A 14,440-nucleotide genomic window follows, 5' to 3' on the forward strand; every position below is an offset into this window, starting at 1 on the left:
CCCAGAGGCTGTGATTCTGCCCATCAGCAGGAACAGGAGGCTTTTAAAGAAGTGGTTCAAAGGCTACATTCCATGTGTTCTTTGTTGGAGTTGTAATTCACTCATTAATTTGGGAGACAGTCATTTCTAAGACCTTCTGGTGCCACCCACGAAGTCTGAATTACTTGTTCCTGTGGTGGGTGTGTGCTCAAGGACAGATAATTCTGTCTAGGATGGGGAAGAAAGATAATCCTGTCTCTATTACCCCCCACACATATATGATTACATGACCTGTGTAACTCTACATCATGTACAACCAGAAGAATGAGAAGTTATACTCCATTTATATATGATGTGTCAAAATGCATTCTACTGTCATATAAATAATTAGAACAAATAAAAATATATCAAAAATAGAAAGGTAATACTGTTTCCCCTGAGATTAGGGAGGGGGAGAAATTAGGGAGGAGCAGGGAGAGAAGAAGAGAAAGAAATATGTGCATTTTAAAAACAAGTCACAATATCAGAGCAGCAAGGGCTAATTCAAAGCATAAAGTGGACCACTGTTAAAATAGTGCCATCAGAATGACCAAAAAAAAAAAAAAATGGGGGGGGGGATCTAAACAAGAAGTTTAACATCCTAGGACTATAGACATTGGAGATCAAAAATATGGATTTGAGAGGAAATATCAGCTCATACCGACCTATGCCCAAGTTGACTTTCTGTACCTGAAATAGGTCTCAAGACCTTCAGAGGTCTAGTTTGTCCCAGGGTCTTAATATGGAGTACCTAGGGCCTAAGAAGTGTCTTCTCCAAATTGGAATGGTTAGACTAGCTTTACCAATGGAGATGAGAAGAGCTGGGGGTGGGTTGGGGATACAGAGCTGGCACGAGTGACTGTCTGCTTTGACTTCCTACAAGGTGCACTGGAGAATTGGCAGAGCGTTGCTGGGTCCAGCTTAGCCTCTTCTCAGAGGGTCTGAAGGCAAGGGGAAGCTGCCCAGGTGGAGTGAATACTGGGAGGGGTGTGGTAGAACAGTCCTGAGAGCAGAAGCCTCCCATCTCATCCAGAAAGGAAGGTGTCTTGGTTCTCAGTATGAAGTTGGGAGGTGGGACCTTTGAGAGGTGGAGACCAGTGGGAGGGCATAAGGTCACTGAGGCTGTGTCCTTGGAAAAGATGAAGGTAGTTCTTGTGGGATCTTGCTTAGTTCTCCTGAGAAGGTTGTCATAAAGACAGTACGCCTGACCCCTCCTCTTCTTTTTGGCTTCCTGTTTGGTGATATAATTTATTCCTCCCACACTTGCTCCTGCCATGATGTGATCTGCCATGATGTGATGTGGCCAAGAGGGTCCTCACCAGAGCTAAGTCAGTGCAGGTGACATTCCCTTGATCCTTTTGAACTGTGAGCTAAGTAAACTTCTTTATGAGTAGCTTTCCTCAGATATTTTGTCATAGTAATGAAAAATAGACTAACACTGTAGGTATTTTCTTGCATGAGGATTTTGATTCCCTTTAGCAGAAAGGATTAAGGGTCCTCTCATTCATACATACTCCCACTCTATCCTAGCCTCCTTAAAAGAGTCCAGTGCCATCTACTGTAGAATTTGGGGTCAGTAGGAACATTTCAGATCATTGATCTACTCTCCTCTGAATGACTGACCAGAGTTTCATGGCCAGGAAGTGGCTGAGCTGGGATGGTAAGAACTTCCTTTCCCATTGCCTCCCCCACACAAACTCTTGCTGCCCATCTATGGCATGTATGGAAATTTAAGGCCTCTTTTCTTGTACTGCTTTTCAGGTTGAGGGAGGAAGGGGCACTGCGAACAGCTGGCCACCATTCAGTTAATAATAAGGCTTGAGAACCATGAAGACTGTTATTAACGCTCCCCCTCCATCCTCCTTCCCCAGGCGAGGGAGTTAGTAAAGTGCTTGGAGCTCTTTGGAAAAATAAGGTGCTCCACAAATATAAAGTACTTATTATTTTCAGTTCTCCTTAGATCAAATTAGGTGTCAAGTTTTAATCTATCACCTGACATCTCTGATTGCTGGTTGCCAAGGCAGAATGACTTAGCTTTTCAAGAATCAGGAGAATAATTGCATTATGATGCCTCTGTTCCACACCTTCAACACACACTCTGCCACTTGACACAGCCTTCTGTGCTTGCTGCTGAAACCCTGTGCCACTGAACTGAATGCATTTCCTGGTCTATCATATGGAAATCTCTGGAATGCCAAGTGAATGCTGGGCACACAGTTTATGTTCAGCAAATTCTTGTTGAGGGGTCACAAATGTCTTTGAAAAGGATTCAGAGCATTGTTACTCAAAGAGTCGTCCATGGACTTGCAGCATTGTCCTTCCGTGGAAATTTTTTAGAAATATAAGATCTCAGCCCCCAGTCTAGTTTTACTAACATAGCCTGCAATTTAGCAAGAGCCCCAGGTATAGGTGAGTTTGAGAAGCACTTGTTTGGGCTGGGATGACTGAGAATCAAAACCACCAGGGGAACTGTATGTATGTATATAAACATACATATATAAATTTTCAGGCCCTTGATCATGTGTTTGGAAAAGAAGTTCTTAGGATCAGCATTGTTTAAAAGTCTAAAGGTGATCCTGATGTTTATCTGGAGTTCGAATCATGGTTTAGAGTTTAATTATACTTCCTGCTAAAAATTTTTTAAATTGAAAAACTCTGACTACAAATTAAGCACAGTTAGATAATCCTGAGTTATCCAAGTATGGATTTATCACCTCATCCTGGCATTGAAGCCCAGGGTTGCTCCAAGGCTTCTGTGGGACATCTTACCAGGCATGTGCTGATGGCGCTGTCAGCCCCTTCCCACCAAGGAATCACTAAACACCCTGTGCTCAGTACACAGTTGTCTGGACAATGATTGAGCCCCAAGCTGCAAAGATGGCCTTCTGAGATTTCTTCACCTCTACCTCCACCACTGAATTCAACCTGCTGTTCCTTCTCTCACTAGATCCCAGTTCTCAAGATCCCTGGAAACTATACCCTTAATGATGGCAGAGATCACAGTTCCATAAATGTGTGTCCATCCACTCTTATTAATCCTGGACTGTCTCTGTCCATTCTAGTATAGATCATAGATATTAGGACAGAATTAAATGCCTCTGGAAAAAGAACAGGTGGCTTTGAAGAAGTTATAGCCTCCATTTCTTCATTCTAGAATGAGACAGGTATACCAGATTGAACTAAATTGGTGATTTTCAAGGGGAAACACTTTTGTCTAATAAAACTATACCTAGACTTCCAGTAAGTATACAAAGCTGAAAGAAACTGAGCAGAGCTGACTGAGAAAGGGAGATGAGGGGGGCTGGGGATGTGGCTCAAGCAGTAGCGCGCTCGCCTGGCATGCGTGCGGCCCAGGTTCGATCCTCAGCACCACATACAAACAAAGATGTTGTGTCCACCGAAAACTAAAAAATAAATATTAAAAAATTATCTCTCTCTCTCTCTCTCTCTCTCTCTCTCTCTCTCTCACTCTCTCTTTAAAAAAAAAAAAGAAAAGAAAAGAAAAGAAAGGGAGATGAGGGGACCAGAACTGTGACCATTGACGTTCCAGGGAATATCAGTCTCAGACTCCAGGGCTCTGAGAACACAAGTCTGAAGACTGCTGGGTTAGGTAGCCCCTGATGGTTCTCCTGGTGCCGCCCACAACAATGAAGAGAAAGAGGAGAAGGAAAAGGAATCCATTTTCTATAGGCCATTATTAGCTTGGAGTATAGATGATCCACTATATTTCAGAACTTACATTTTCTCATTTGTGTTTATATTTTTTTGTGGGGTGGGGGGGAGTACCAGGGATTGAACCCAGGGGCGCTTTACAACTGAGCCACATCCCCAGCCCTTTTTAAAATATTTTATTTAGAGACAGGTCTTGCTGAGTTGCCTAGGCCCTCACTAAGTTGCTGAGGCTGGCTTTGAACTCTCAATCCTCCTGCTTCAGCCTCCTGAACTGCTAGGATTATAGGTGTGTGCCACCATGCCTGGCTCCTCATTTATGTTTTATGCACAGTCATTGTTTGAGAACTGGTTTGTATTAAGAAAATTTCTGAGAAACCCTTGAATCTGGCTTCCATTCTGTTCCTTTTTTTTCTTGGTAATGGGAAGGGTGCAGATTAATAGCAGAAGAGAGTGGCTCAGCCCTTCAAAATCACACAAAAAACAGATATAAATGGGAGAAATAATAGATCTCAGTGCAAAAAGGGATGAAGAAATCAGTAAGTCCAGTGTCGTGTCTTTACGACAAAAGAGCATATATCCATTCATTCTTCCCCCAATTACTTGGGGCCCTACACCAAGCATCCGGTTACAATCATGCAGCTCCAGTTCTCAGGAGGCACAGGGTCTGGCAGGGGATTCAGATGGGGAGCATGGGATTTACCACAGTGACAAGTATGTGACAGGGCTACTCAGGCCTCATGAGCTTGGAGCAGGAGGCTGAACACACCCTCATGAGGGCAGGAGCTCTGCCTCTTTTATTTACTGCTTTAATTCTTGGTCCGTAGAGAAGAACCTGGTGGTGTTTTGACAAATGCATGAACAAATGATGGATCCTGTTCCTGGAATGATTAGTACATGCTACCTGAGTAATTTGTGAAAGTGATAAATGGTGTATCCACACCACCCTTGGCCTTGAGAACATGCATGAAAGAATTATAGGAAGAACCTGCCATTGAACAGGAAGTGCTTTGCACTTACAAGGCAATATATAGCCACTATGAATCAAGAAGGTAGATCTTGCAGGTAATCCAGAATGCAAGGAACACAGCGGCTTCAGAGCCCTAGCAGGTCTCTGGCTGTGGGGGAAGCTTGGAACCCTTGTGCCATTGATCATGCTCCTCTGTGGGAAGGGTGGTGACAGAGGCCCCTGAACACTGAATGGAGTGGCTCTTGGACAGGGTGTAGCTGGACCCCGTAGAGCCATAAAGACTTAGGGGGTGGGAGAGAGATGGTGAAAGAGGGAAGAAAGACTCTAGAATGAATCAGACACAACTTTCCTACATTCATATATGAACACACCACCAGTGAATCCACATCATATACAAGCACAAGAATGGAAGTTATACTCCATGTATGGATGATATGTCAAAACACATTATACTGTCATGTGTAACTAAAAAGAACAAATAAAAAAAATAAATTTTATTAAAAAAAGAATAAGGGAAGAACTCATCTGTGACTCAACTTAAACACTGATTCCTCAGAGGAACCTTCTTCTGTGCCCCTCCACCAGAAAAATCCCCCTTACTCTAGCGCTCAGCAATTGTAAGGACGTGATTACTGGCTGTCTCACTCTGTGTCTGTGTTGCGATAACTGAACACCACAGACTGAGGCATTTGTAAAAAATAAAGCTTATCTAGCTTATGGCTCTGAAGGCTGGGAAACTCAACATCAGGTAATCCAGAATGCAAGGAACACAGTTCCTATGTCTGGGAGGTCCTTATCACTGATAGGTCCCAAGGCCCCACAAGAGACACATGGTGAGACAGGTACCCTTGCTCAGGTTTCTTCTCTACTTCTTATAAAGCCACAGTCCCAATGGATTAGGGCAGCAACCTTAGGGCCTCTTGTAACCCAACAGTCCCACTTCTAATACCACAGGTGGATTAAGTAAGTCCCTGTACTCGGTACACAGTTGTCTGGACTCACAATAGGGGTAAATTTCACCATGAGTTTTGGTGGGAACATTCAAACTGGAGCACTGGTATAATCAGTATTTCTCATGTGTGTCCCCTCTCTCCCTGAGAGTGGGAACTGTGTCTGCCTTGTTGGCTTCTGACTCACTAGTGTGGCCCTGGGAACCTGGATGACCAGGTGAGTAATTGCCTGACACGGTTTGTTCCTGGGCAGGTGAATTCTGAATCGGGATGTGAAAGCACAGAGGGCCAGGAGGGATTGGGCAGGGAAGAAAGAAGAAGTAATAGCAAGTAGGAGGGTCCCTAGGAGGTGGCCATCCTTACCTCCACGCTGCTCAGCCACTGCCGGACCGACAGGAATGACTGCTTGACCGTGAGATCGTACATGATGATGACGCCGTCCACCTTCCGGAAGAACTGCTGGGTGATGCAGCGATACCTGCCACAGGAGGCCAGGGGTCAGGGTGCACAGCCTTCCCAGCAGCCCAAGCCTCCAGAGGCAGCTCCTCACCTCTCTTGCCCTGCTGTGTCCCACAGCTGCAGGGCCACCTGGGAGTCATCCACATTCACTGTCTTCACTCGATAATCAATGCCTGTGGGTGGAACAGGCCAGTCAGGGTTGCCCTGGGTCAGAGGCATCCTCACTTCCACCTCAGGAAATGAAGCCAGGGTGATATCATGTCAGGTCCAGGCTGATGACCTGCCCCTGCAGTTTCTGGGAAGCAGTGTGGGAAAATGCCTAGAGCACAGGACTGACTGGGTGGTGAGGGGACTGAGTTCTGGTCCTGTCTGCTCTTTCTGCTGTGGAACCTTGGTCCAGTCACTTAACCTCTTCCAACTACAAGCTCCTCATTGTAATGTAATCTTCAAGGTCTTTAGGGGATCAAGACCATAATTATAAAATCAACACGTCAATGCACAGGCAATTGTTAGTATTCATGAATTTACTTCTTCATTGGGAAAATGACAGAGGAGGAAAGAAGGTCCCCAAACTTATTCCCTCTCTCCCTCCCTCCTCTCCTCCCCTTCTTTCCTCCTTTCTTTCTTCCATCCTCCCTTCTCCTTTCTCTTTCTTCTTTCAGATAAAATCCTTTCCAAGTTTCCCTAATAAAATTCAAACACCCTCAGAGTTTGGATCATACTTTAAGATTTCCATCAGTGGGTTCAAAGATGTGTGGAGAAGAGGAGGAAGAAGGAAGGGAGGAAGCAGGGCAGGAGGAGTGAAGGGTTACATTTGCCCTTGAGATAGTTTAGAATGCTAATCCATCATTGGCCATTGGCAATCTTCTCTCCAGGGGTGTGATGCCCCCTGGGGTCCTCTACCTCAGAGAGTGACATGCATTTTGTATCTGACATCAGCCCTTGGATATAATGACCTCAATAAGGCTCTTTAATATTAGGCAGTCCTCTCTCTTAGCCACACCTAAGAATGTTCACAAATGCATAAAGATGTTCCAAAAGTCTCGGCTCTTAAGTACCTGATCTTAAGTACCTCTTAAGTACCTTGAGGGCATCCCCTCCCACCTTCAGAAAGGCTGTGAGGTCCTAGCCCTGGAGAGCTCAGGAAAAGGAAGAACAATAGCAGCTGGGACAGACAGCAACAGAAGAGACCAGACAGATAATGCAGAGGCAGGAAATGGAAAATGTCATCCAACCCCTGCTGGATGCACTGGCAGCAGGGGCCAGGGCACTGAAGGAGCTGTGAGTATAGGAGAGGCAAGGGTCATTGTCACGAGCAGCTTCTCAGCCTTGTCTGGTTACCAGGAGTTCCCTTCCGGATATCTGTACTGGACCCCGGACCGCGACGTACGCGAACACCAAGCACGAACTCGATTGCCTTTTGAAATGCTGGTTTATTCGCACACCACACAAAGCAATACACGAGGTGGCTGGCACACAACTGCGCGATCTTACTCTCAGGCGACGAGAGTTAGTTGTGAGCAATTACATGGAGTTTCCCCCGCGCTTATATACTTTACAAGTTGTTCATACCTAACTTATCTAACATAAGCATACTGCCTGACTACTTTATTATCCTATGACCACAACTTAGAAGGTTACATCATCCACACTCAAAAAGGTTACATCATCCACTTATCTAACATAGACACACTCTCTGGTCATCTTGTGACCAGCACTAAAAAGTCACTGAGTTACTGCAAAGTCCAAACAAGTCCAAACAAGTTTCTCTGCTGATCCATGCTGACCCTTCATTCCTGATGTTTTACTCCTGTCAGTCATCCTCCTCTGGAATGTCAGAACCAGCAGGGACTCTAGAAGCCCTTTGCTTCACAGGTGAGGATGAGACAGGAGTGGGTTTTTCTACACTGCGGGGGGGGGAAAAAAAAAGCTAAATGCTTTGTATTTCCAGAGTTTCCATTGGCTGGGTTTCCATCTTCACTGTCCCTGTGACATCCACGTGAGAGGTACTCTCTGCTCAAACACATATGTACATTCACACATGTACACACATGTACCATGGAGAGATGGAGGAGCAGCAGCCCAGCAGCTGTGCCCTGCCCGAGCTGGCCAGCAGCTGCTGCAAGGTGCAAGCCCAGCTCTGAGGCTCACTGCTCTATAACAACAGTGCATCAAGTACAGGATGCCCAGCGTTTCGTTGCACCCAGAAAGCTCAGCGCCAAGTGTTCCCATCAAACAGATGACCTATGGAAATCAGTATGGAAGTTCCTCTTAGAAAACTAGGAATGGAAACACCATATGACCCAGAACTGAAGAACTATCCTATCCTAAAGAGCTAAAGTCAGCATGCTATCGCAATGTATGTGTACCCATGTTTATAGCAGCACAATTCACTAGAGCCAAATTATGGATCCAACCTAGGCGTCTGTCAAGGGATGAATGGATAAGGAAAATGTGGTATTTATACACAGTGGAGTTTATTCAGAAGAATGAAATTATGTCACTGTAGAAAATGGACAGAACTTGAGATCATTAGGTTAAACAATATAAGTGAAACTTAGAAAGCCAAGACTTGTAGATTTTTACTCATGTGGAAGCTAGAGAGAATAAAGGCAAACAAAGGTGTGTGTATGTATGTGTGTGTGTGTGTGTGTATGTGTTTTGTTGGTATCTCATGAAATAGAAGGGAGACCAGAAGAATAGAGGAAGAGGACCAGGGAGAGGGAGCAGGGAAAGGAGAGGCACTGGGGGATAAAATTTACCCTTATACATTGTTATATTGCATTGCATGTACACGTATGTAACAACAAATCTCACTATTATTGGTAATTATAATGCACCAATAAAAACCAGGACAGAGCTAGGCATGGTGGCACATGCCTGTACTCCCAGCGGCTAGGGAGGCTGAGCAGGAGGATCACAAGTTCAAAGCTAGCCTCAGCAATTTAGTGAGGTCCTAAGCAATTTAGCGAGACCCTGTCTCTAAATAAAATATAAAAAAGGGCTGGGGATGTGGCTGAGTTGTTGAGTGCCCCTGGGTTTAATCCCCAGTACCAACCCCCCCCAAAAAATCTGAACAACAAAAGGATGACAAGGGTGAGTTTTCTTCTTGGTGAAAGCAGAGGAGCTTCCCTGGTCTATGCTGAGACTGAATAACTACTCAGGAGAAAGTCCGCAATGCTCAATACCCCCACACCCCTGCAGGGCCAGATATGAATCAGCTGATGGGTCCAAAGCCCAAAGGACATCCCTCTGCTTGCTGGCAAGACACACAGGAGGTCAGCAGGTGGGAGCTGCCCTCAGCATACCTGCTGTACCTTTCCGGTTAGTTACTTTGTTGGAAGATGGGGAGCTCTGTCACAGGAAGTGGGGCAGACAAAGGGGTGCTGGGAAAATGTGTTCTGTGTGTGGTGAGCTTGGGAAGACTCCCTGCGGGACATGCAATGCCCATCTCTGCAGCCTCAGACAGGCAGGCCAAGGAAGCAGACAAGCCCACAGGGGTTGGGCGTATGGTCAGGAGATACAAGGAGAATAGAGGAGGTGCGGATGGAGACACAGAACATGCACACCTGTGGCAGGAGAATACAAGAGTCCAACAGAAGAGGTAGCACAGAAGAGCATGGGGTCAGAGGCCCTGGATCAAACTGACTTTAAGACCACCACAAGCTCCAAAGGTCCAGGTATCAAGGAACCTGTGTTCTGTGTTCCTGCCATTGCCCAGCAGTGTGACCATGGTGACATGACTTTACCTCATTTGGGGATGGTTCACTTTCTTCTTCTATTAACTGAGGTGAGATGGAGGGTGTGTGGGGGGCTAAGTTGGGTACTCATGATCTTTAAGTTCAGCTGTAGTAGTCAATGACCACACTAAGGTGACCTTCAGTTGCAAGCTGATTGGTTCCTGCGTGACAGGTGAAGTCAGGAGCCGCTGTCACTGGAAGTGCATTGTAGAAGTGGTATGGATTAGAGACGGATCCCCCAGAAGGTGACAGTAACCTTTCTGGAGAAGACAGGCTCATACTGTCACTGGGTAGCAGAGATGTGGAGTAGGGAGTGCCACCAAGTTTTCATGGAGAAAAGCCCAAGGTGGGGATGCTCCAGGGATTTCTCTGGAAGGAGGTGGAGTGGGATAGAAATCAGACTGATGCCAAGATAGGACAAAGGGTATTCTATCAGGAAATGCTTCGAGGAGAAATACCTTGGGCTCTGGACTATGATTTAAAGCAAACAGGTCGAGAACCAGCTTGGAGTCTTGGGTGCTAGTGAGCTTTCGTTTCTAATATTCGGCCTGATTGTGGACTTCAGTTTTCTCCCATACAACAGGACGGGATATGAACAGACTACCTATAGGGTTTGTTCCAGCGCCAGTATTCTACAAACCCATCATTTAATATCTCTAAGACATTCACAGGCCCCGGCAGCTGCTCTTGAAGGAATAGGCTGGCTCCTAAGGTGGGGTAGGTAGGATAACTTGAGTCACGTGCTGTATTTTAGAACTCACATTACACACAAACCAAGAGTCCAGTACACCATGTTCTTAGGAGGGTGTGGGAGACCAGGAAATCAACAAGACCCTCTGAGGATGGAGTGTGAAAGAAGAGTCCGGTCCTTGTTACTGGGTGGAGCTGTGGCTGCTGCCCTTGACAGGTGACTGTCCAGAGCCCCGTTCTAGAGTTGGACTGCTTTGGCCTTAGGGGGATGTGTGACTACTACATCTCCCTAAAGGAACACTTCAAGTGGCTGGTGTGACATCTGCTCACAGACACTGGCACAGGGAAAGGGATGTTGTATGGCAGGGAAACCAACATGAGCAGCAGCCCCATGTGTTTTGAGCAGGGTGATGAAGGGCATTCCTGATTTGGAAACTTTGATTTTTTTCCCACTTCCTAAATTGTATGTGTTTCCATAATTGGTCTCTTGGGAAGTGCAAATTAGTCTGATTTTCTCTTTTTCAGGGCCTTCCATCTCAGGGCCATAGGTTGAAAATGTAAATGGAACCTGATCTTGTTGACACGAGAGGCACAGTGCTGGGAGGGGTGGCAGCAGGCCTTTAAGGGTCTGAGGCTGTCCATGCCCCTGCCTCCCATCTGTGCTGGAGCCATGACTTGGGCCCACTGCCTGGAGTGATCTCCAGAGGAGGTGCGTCCTCCCCATAGTCATTGATTCCTGCCTCACCACCTGGAAATAATCACTCAGCTTACACATGACAGAAAACTGAAGCCCAAAGAGGGATCATGTCCTCTCAAGGTTACATAGTTGGTCAGTGGCAGAGCTGGGAGGAGGACACAGGACTTGTGATGTCTCACTGAACCTCCACAGCCTCTCCTGCTTGCACCAACCTCTCCTTGCTCCCAAGGCAGAGAAAGGTCCCTATCACCCACAGAGTACCAGTGCATACAACTCGATGTTATTTGGGGCTTTGTGGAATGGGATAGAAGGTGTGTTGGGGGGATTAGGGATTAGTATTAACCAACTGATAGAAGTGTGGACAAGCCTCTTAACCTCTCAGGGCCTCAGTCTCCTGATCTGACTATTGTGCTAATAACAATACCTGTCCTAAGGGTGTTAGGAAGATAGACTGAGATGATGAACATAACAGTCCTTGGTCAATACTCAAATCATCTAAATACATTAAGTACAGTTGATTTCTCCATCGGGTTAAATAGTACATGGTAGCCCTTCAATGTATTTATATTTTGTTGAGTGATTCGACTTGGTGGAAGCTAAAAGGTCAATATGCCCTTGGGTCTTGCTACGTATTCCAATGCAATGTGCAACTTAGGGTGAAGCAATTAATAGCCTCTATTTAAGTAAAATATTATCCAAGAGTGGGAATACATCCAGCCATGATCATCCATTAATGCTAAGCCTAATGAGCTTCCACAATTAATTCCAGCTGTCACCCAGCAGGACTGGGATGTAGGACAGGTAAAATTCAATTGGTAAGCAGAACACTGTGACACATCTGTGTACACACACACACACACACACACACACACACTTGTGTGCACTTGAAGAGGCAAGGCAAGGAAGTACCAGTCCCTTCTCAAAGGCAGAGGGGTGTGGTGGCAGGGCATGAGTCCCTGGAGAAGCCCTGGTCAGTCCTGGGGGAGCATGAAGATTCTGGGTCCTGCTGACAAGGGGGAAGGAGCCGTGCAAGGTGGGTGGGAGCTCACACAATAAAAGGGCCCCAAATCCATCTTTGCCCACCTTCATCCCATAAACCCAGGGCTAGTTTATGGAGCATTCAGGGCTTCCATCACACGCGAATGAGCTCAGTGGCCCAGCAACGTCCCAGCCCCTCTAGGCCACCATCGAACCAACAGCAGACACTAGTGTCCCTACCAGCCAGTCCCATGGCCCCTCCTGTGGGCTCCTAATCCCTCTCTGGGACAGAACTCACCGACAGTGGCCGCCATGCCTGGGGAGAACCGTTCTTCACAGAACCGCCTGAGGAAAGATGTCTTCCCCACCGCTGAGTTGCCCACAAACACAATCTTGAAGAGCCGGTCTGGGGTAGAGGGAGAGCTTTCCTCCTGCTGAGGGCAGACAGTCTGGTCACCTCCTGGGCACGTCCACTAGCCCCTGCTGCTGCCAGGACTCGCCCTTCACCTGTCTCTGCTGGGCTCCACAGAAGATAGCACCAGGGCCGCCACTTCAGACCCAGAATGCAGTTAGGGCCCGGGTGTGGCATGGAAGCTCCTTCTACCATCAGTAGAGGGGAAGAGAAATAGCCACCAACCAAGGGAAGCCCACCTGCTGTGACCCAGGAGGAGGCAGGCCCTGGTTGAGGTGCAGAGGAAGAGGCAGGCATGGAAGCAAACTATTAAAGCACAATGCTCCAAGAGTTCTGAGAGCATAGCGGAGGAGCCAAGGGTTCAGAGAGCAGGGCCTGAGGAGGAGCCATGAAGCCTCTATGTGGGGAAGAACACACTGGGGCGTTTGCAGGGGGAAAGAGAGATGGAGAGAAGAAGGCCTATTCTTTAGTCAGGGTACAGAGATATCCGCATTTGCCCTGCCCTTGAAAGTCTGGATGGAAGGAGGATACTCTTGCCTCCCTGCACCTGGCTCTTGTGTCTTCTGTGTGACATCTTCCTCCAGTAATGAAGGCCTCCACTCAGTAAGTTGGGAAGTCCCATGATGTTCCCAGAAGCAGCCAGTAACAGTGCTGCTTCTCCCTGACCCACAGAGGGGGACAGAGCTGGGAACTAACCTGCCTATCAATCTGAGACATTAAAAGACAGAAGTGGGACAGATTTGCTCTTGGACACCAAGTGCAAGTGCGTAGGAGGTGGTATAAAGAGTGAGTGGCTTTCCTGCACGGGTTCCCTTCTGCTGAGCGGTCGGTTCTTCCTTCCAAAGCACAGCTTGCTCTCCTGAGCCTTGCCTGAATCCCAGCTCAGCCCTGCCTGGCCAAAGGAGGAGCTCTTTGGAATCTATTTAAAAGTGGATTTGGGGGAAGTTAGCTGCTCTCATTGAGCAAATACTATAATGGAGGAGCAGCAGCGGATATTAGCAGCACTTGAGTTTTAGAGAAAAACCACTAACAACCTTTGGGGGAGAAATCTATTTCATATAGTACTTAGGAAGAAACTCAAGGTCAACTACAGGAATGTAAACTAAAAGTTAAAAGAAACAACAACAACCCACACTCAAAAATAATGCTCCCTGCCCCACTTTATTTATTCATGCAAAGCACAAGGGCACTGGTTCTCTGCCAGCATCTTGTCCCTGTGCCTTAATTATCATTTGTTTGAGATTAAAATGTAGTACACCCATCTGTTTACCCCCAGGCACAGACACAAGGTGGAGAATGGGGAGCACAGGAAGGAGGAGGCTGTCCTGGTGGCCAAGGCACTGCCTGACCCTTAACTCTGTGGTTACCACCCCTTTCCCCTGGGAAGAGGACTTTCTTTTGCAGGCCCACAAACAAACACAAAGATGGTTCAGCTTCAGGCAGGGCTTACCTCAGAAGAGCAGTGACCCACTGCTCACATTCAGGCACTGGGCCTGCTGTCCCCCCTGAGGGACAATCCACCTGCTGGTAACAGTGAACTGGGCTGCAGTCTGAGAAAAAGGAAACCTCGGCTGGGAGTGGGAGGTGCGCTCATCTTCCCTCATATATGCCTTTTTAAAAAAGAACTCCCCCAAATGAAAGTAATATGTACTAATTTTTTAAATTAGGAAATACAGAAAAGTAGGAAGGAAAAAATAATCCTTCCTCAGCTACTCTATTTAAGGAGATTCGAGATATTTTTACGTAAAATATAAGTATACATACTCACACGAATGATATATAGTTGTATCTTCTTTTGTCATAGTCATATATATATATATATATATATATATATATATATATATATATATATATATA

At 46.5% G+C, this 14,440-nt stretch overlaps 1 protein-coding gene across 1 annotated transcript in view; it reads right to left on the bottom strand.

Annotated features, from left to right (window-relative positions):
- The window catches only part of Cracr2a (calcium release activated channel regulator 2A), a 130,145-nt gene that overhangs the window by 13,331 nt on the left and 102,374 nt on the right, over positions 1–14,440 (bottom strand). Inside the window, exons 14-16 of the mRNA XM_027951216.2 lie at positions 12,470–12,605; positions 6,158–6,239; positions 5,971–6,085 (exon numbers count right to left, since the gene is read on the bottom strand). Coding sequence (XP_027807017.1) covers positions 5,971–6,085; positions 6,158–6,239; positions 12,470–12,605 — 333 coding nt within the window. The remainder of the gene's footprint in view (positions 1–5,970; positions 6,086–6,157; positions 6,240–12,469; positions 12,606–14,440) is intronic.

This window comes from Marmota flaviventris, chromosome 3 (assembly GCF_047511675.1).
Source record: "Marmota flaviventris isolate mMarFla1 chromosome 3, mMarFla1.hap1, whole genome shotgun sequence".
In the NCBI taxonomy this organism is placed as follows: domain Eukaryota; kingdom Metazoa; phylum Chordata; class Mammalia; order Rodentia; family Sciuridae; genus Marmota; species Marmota flaviventris.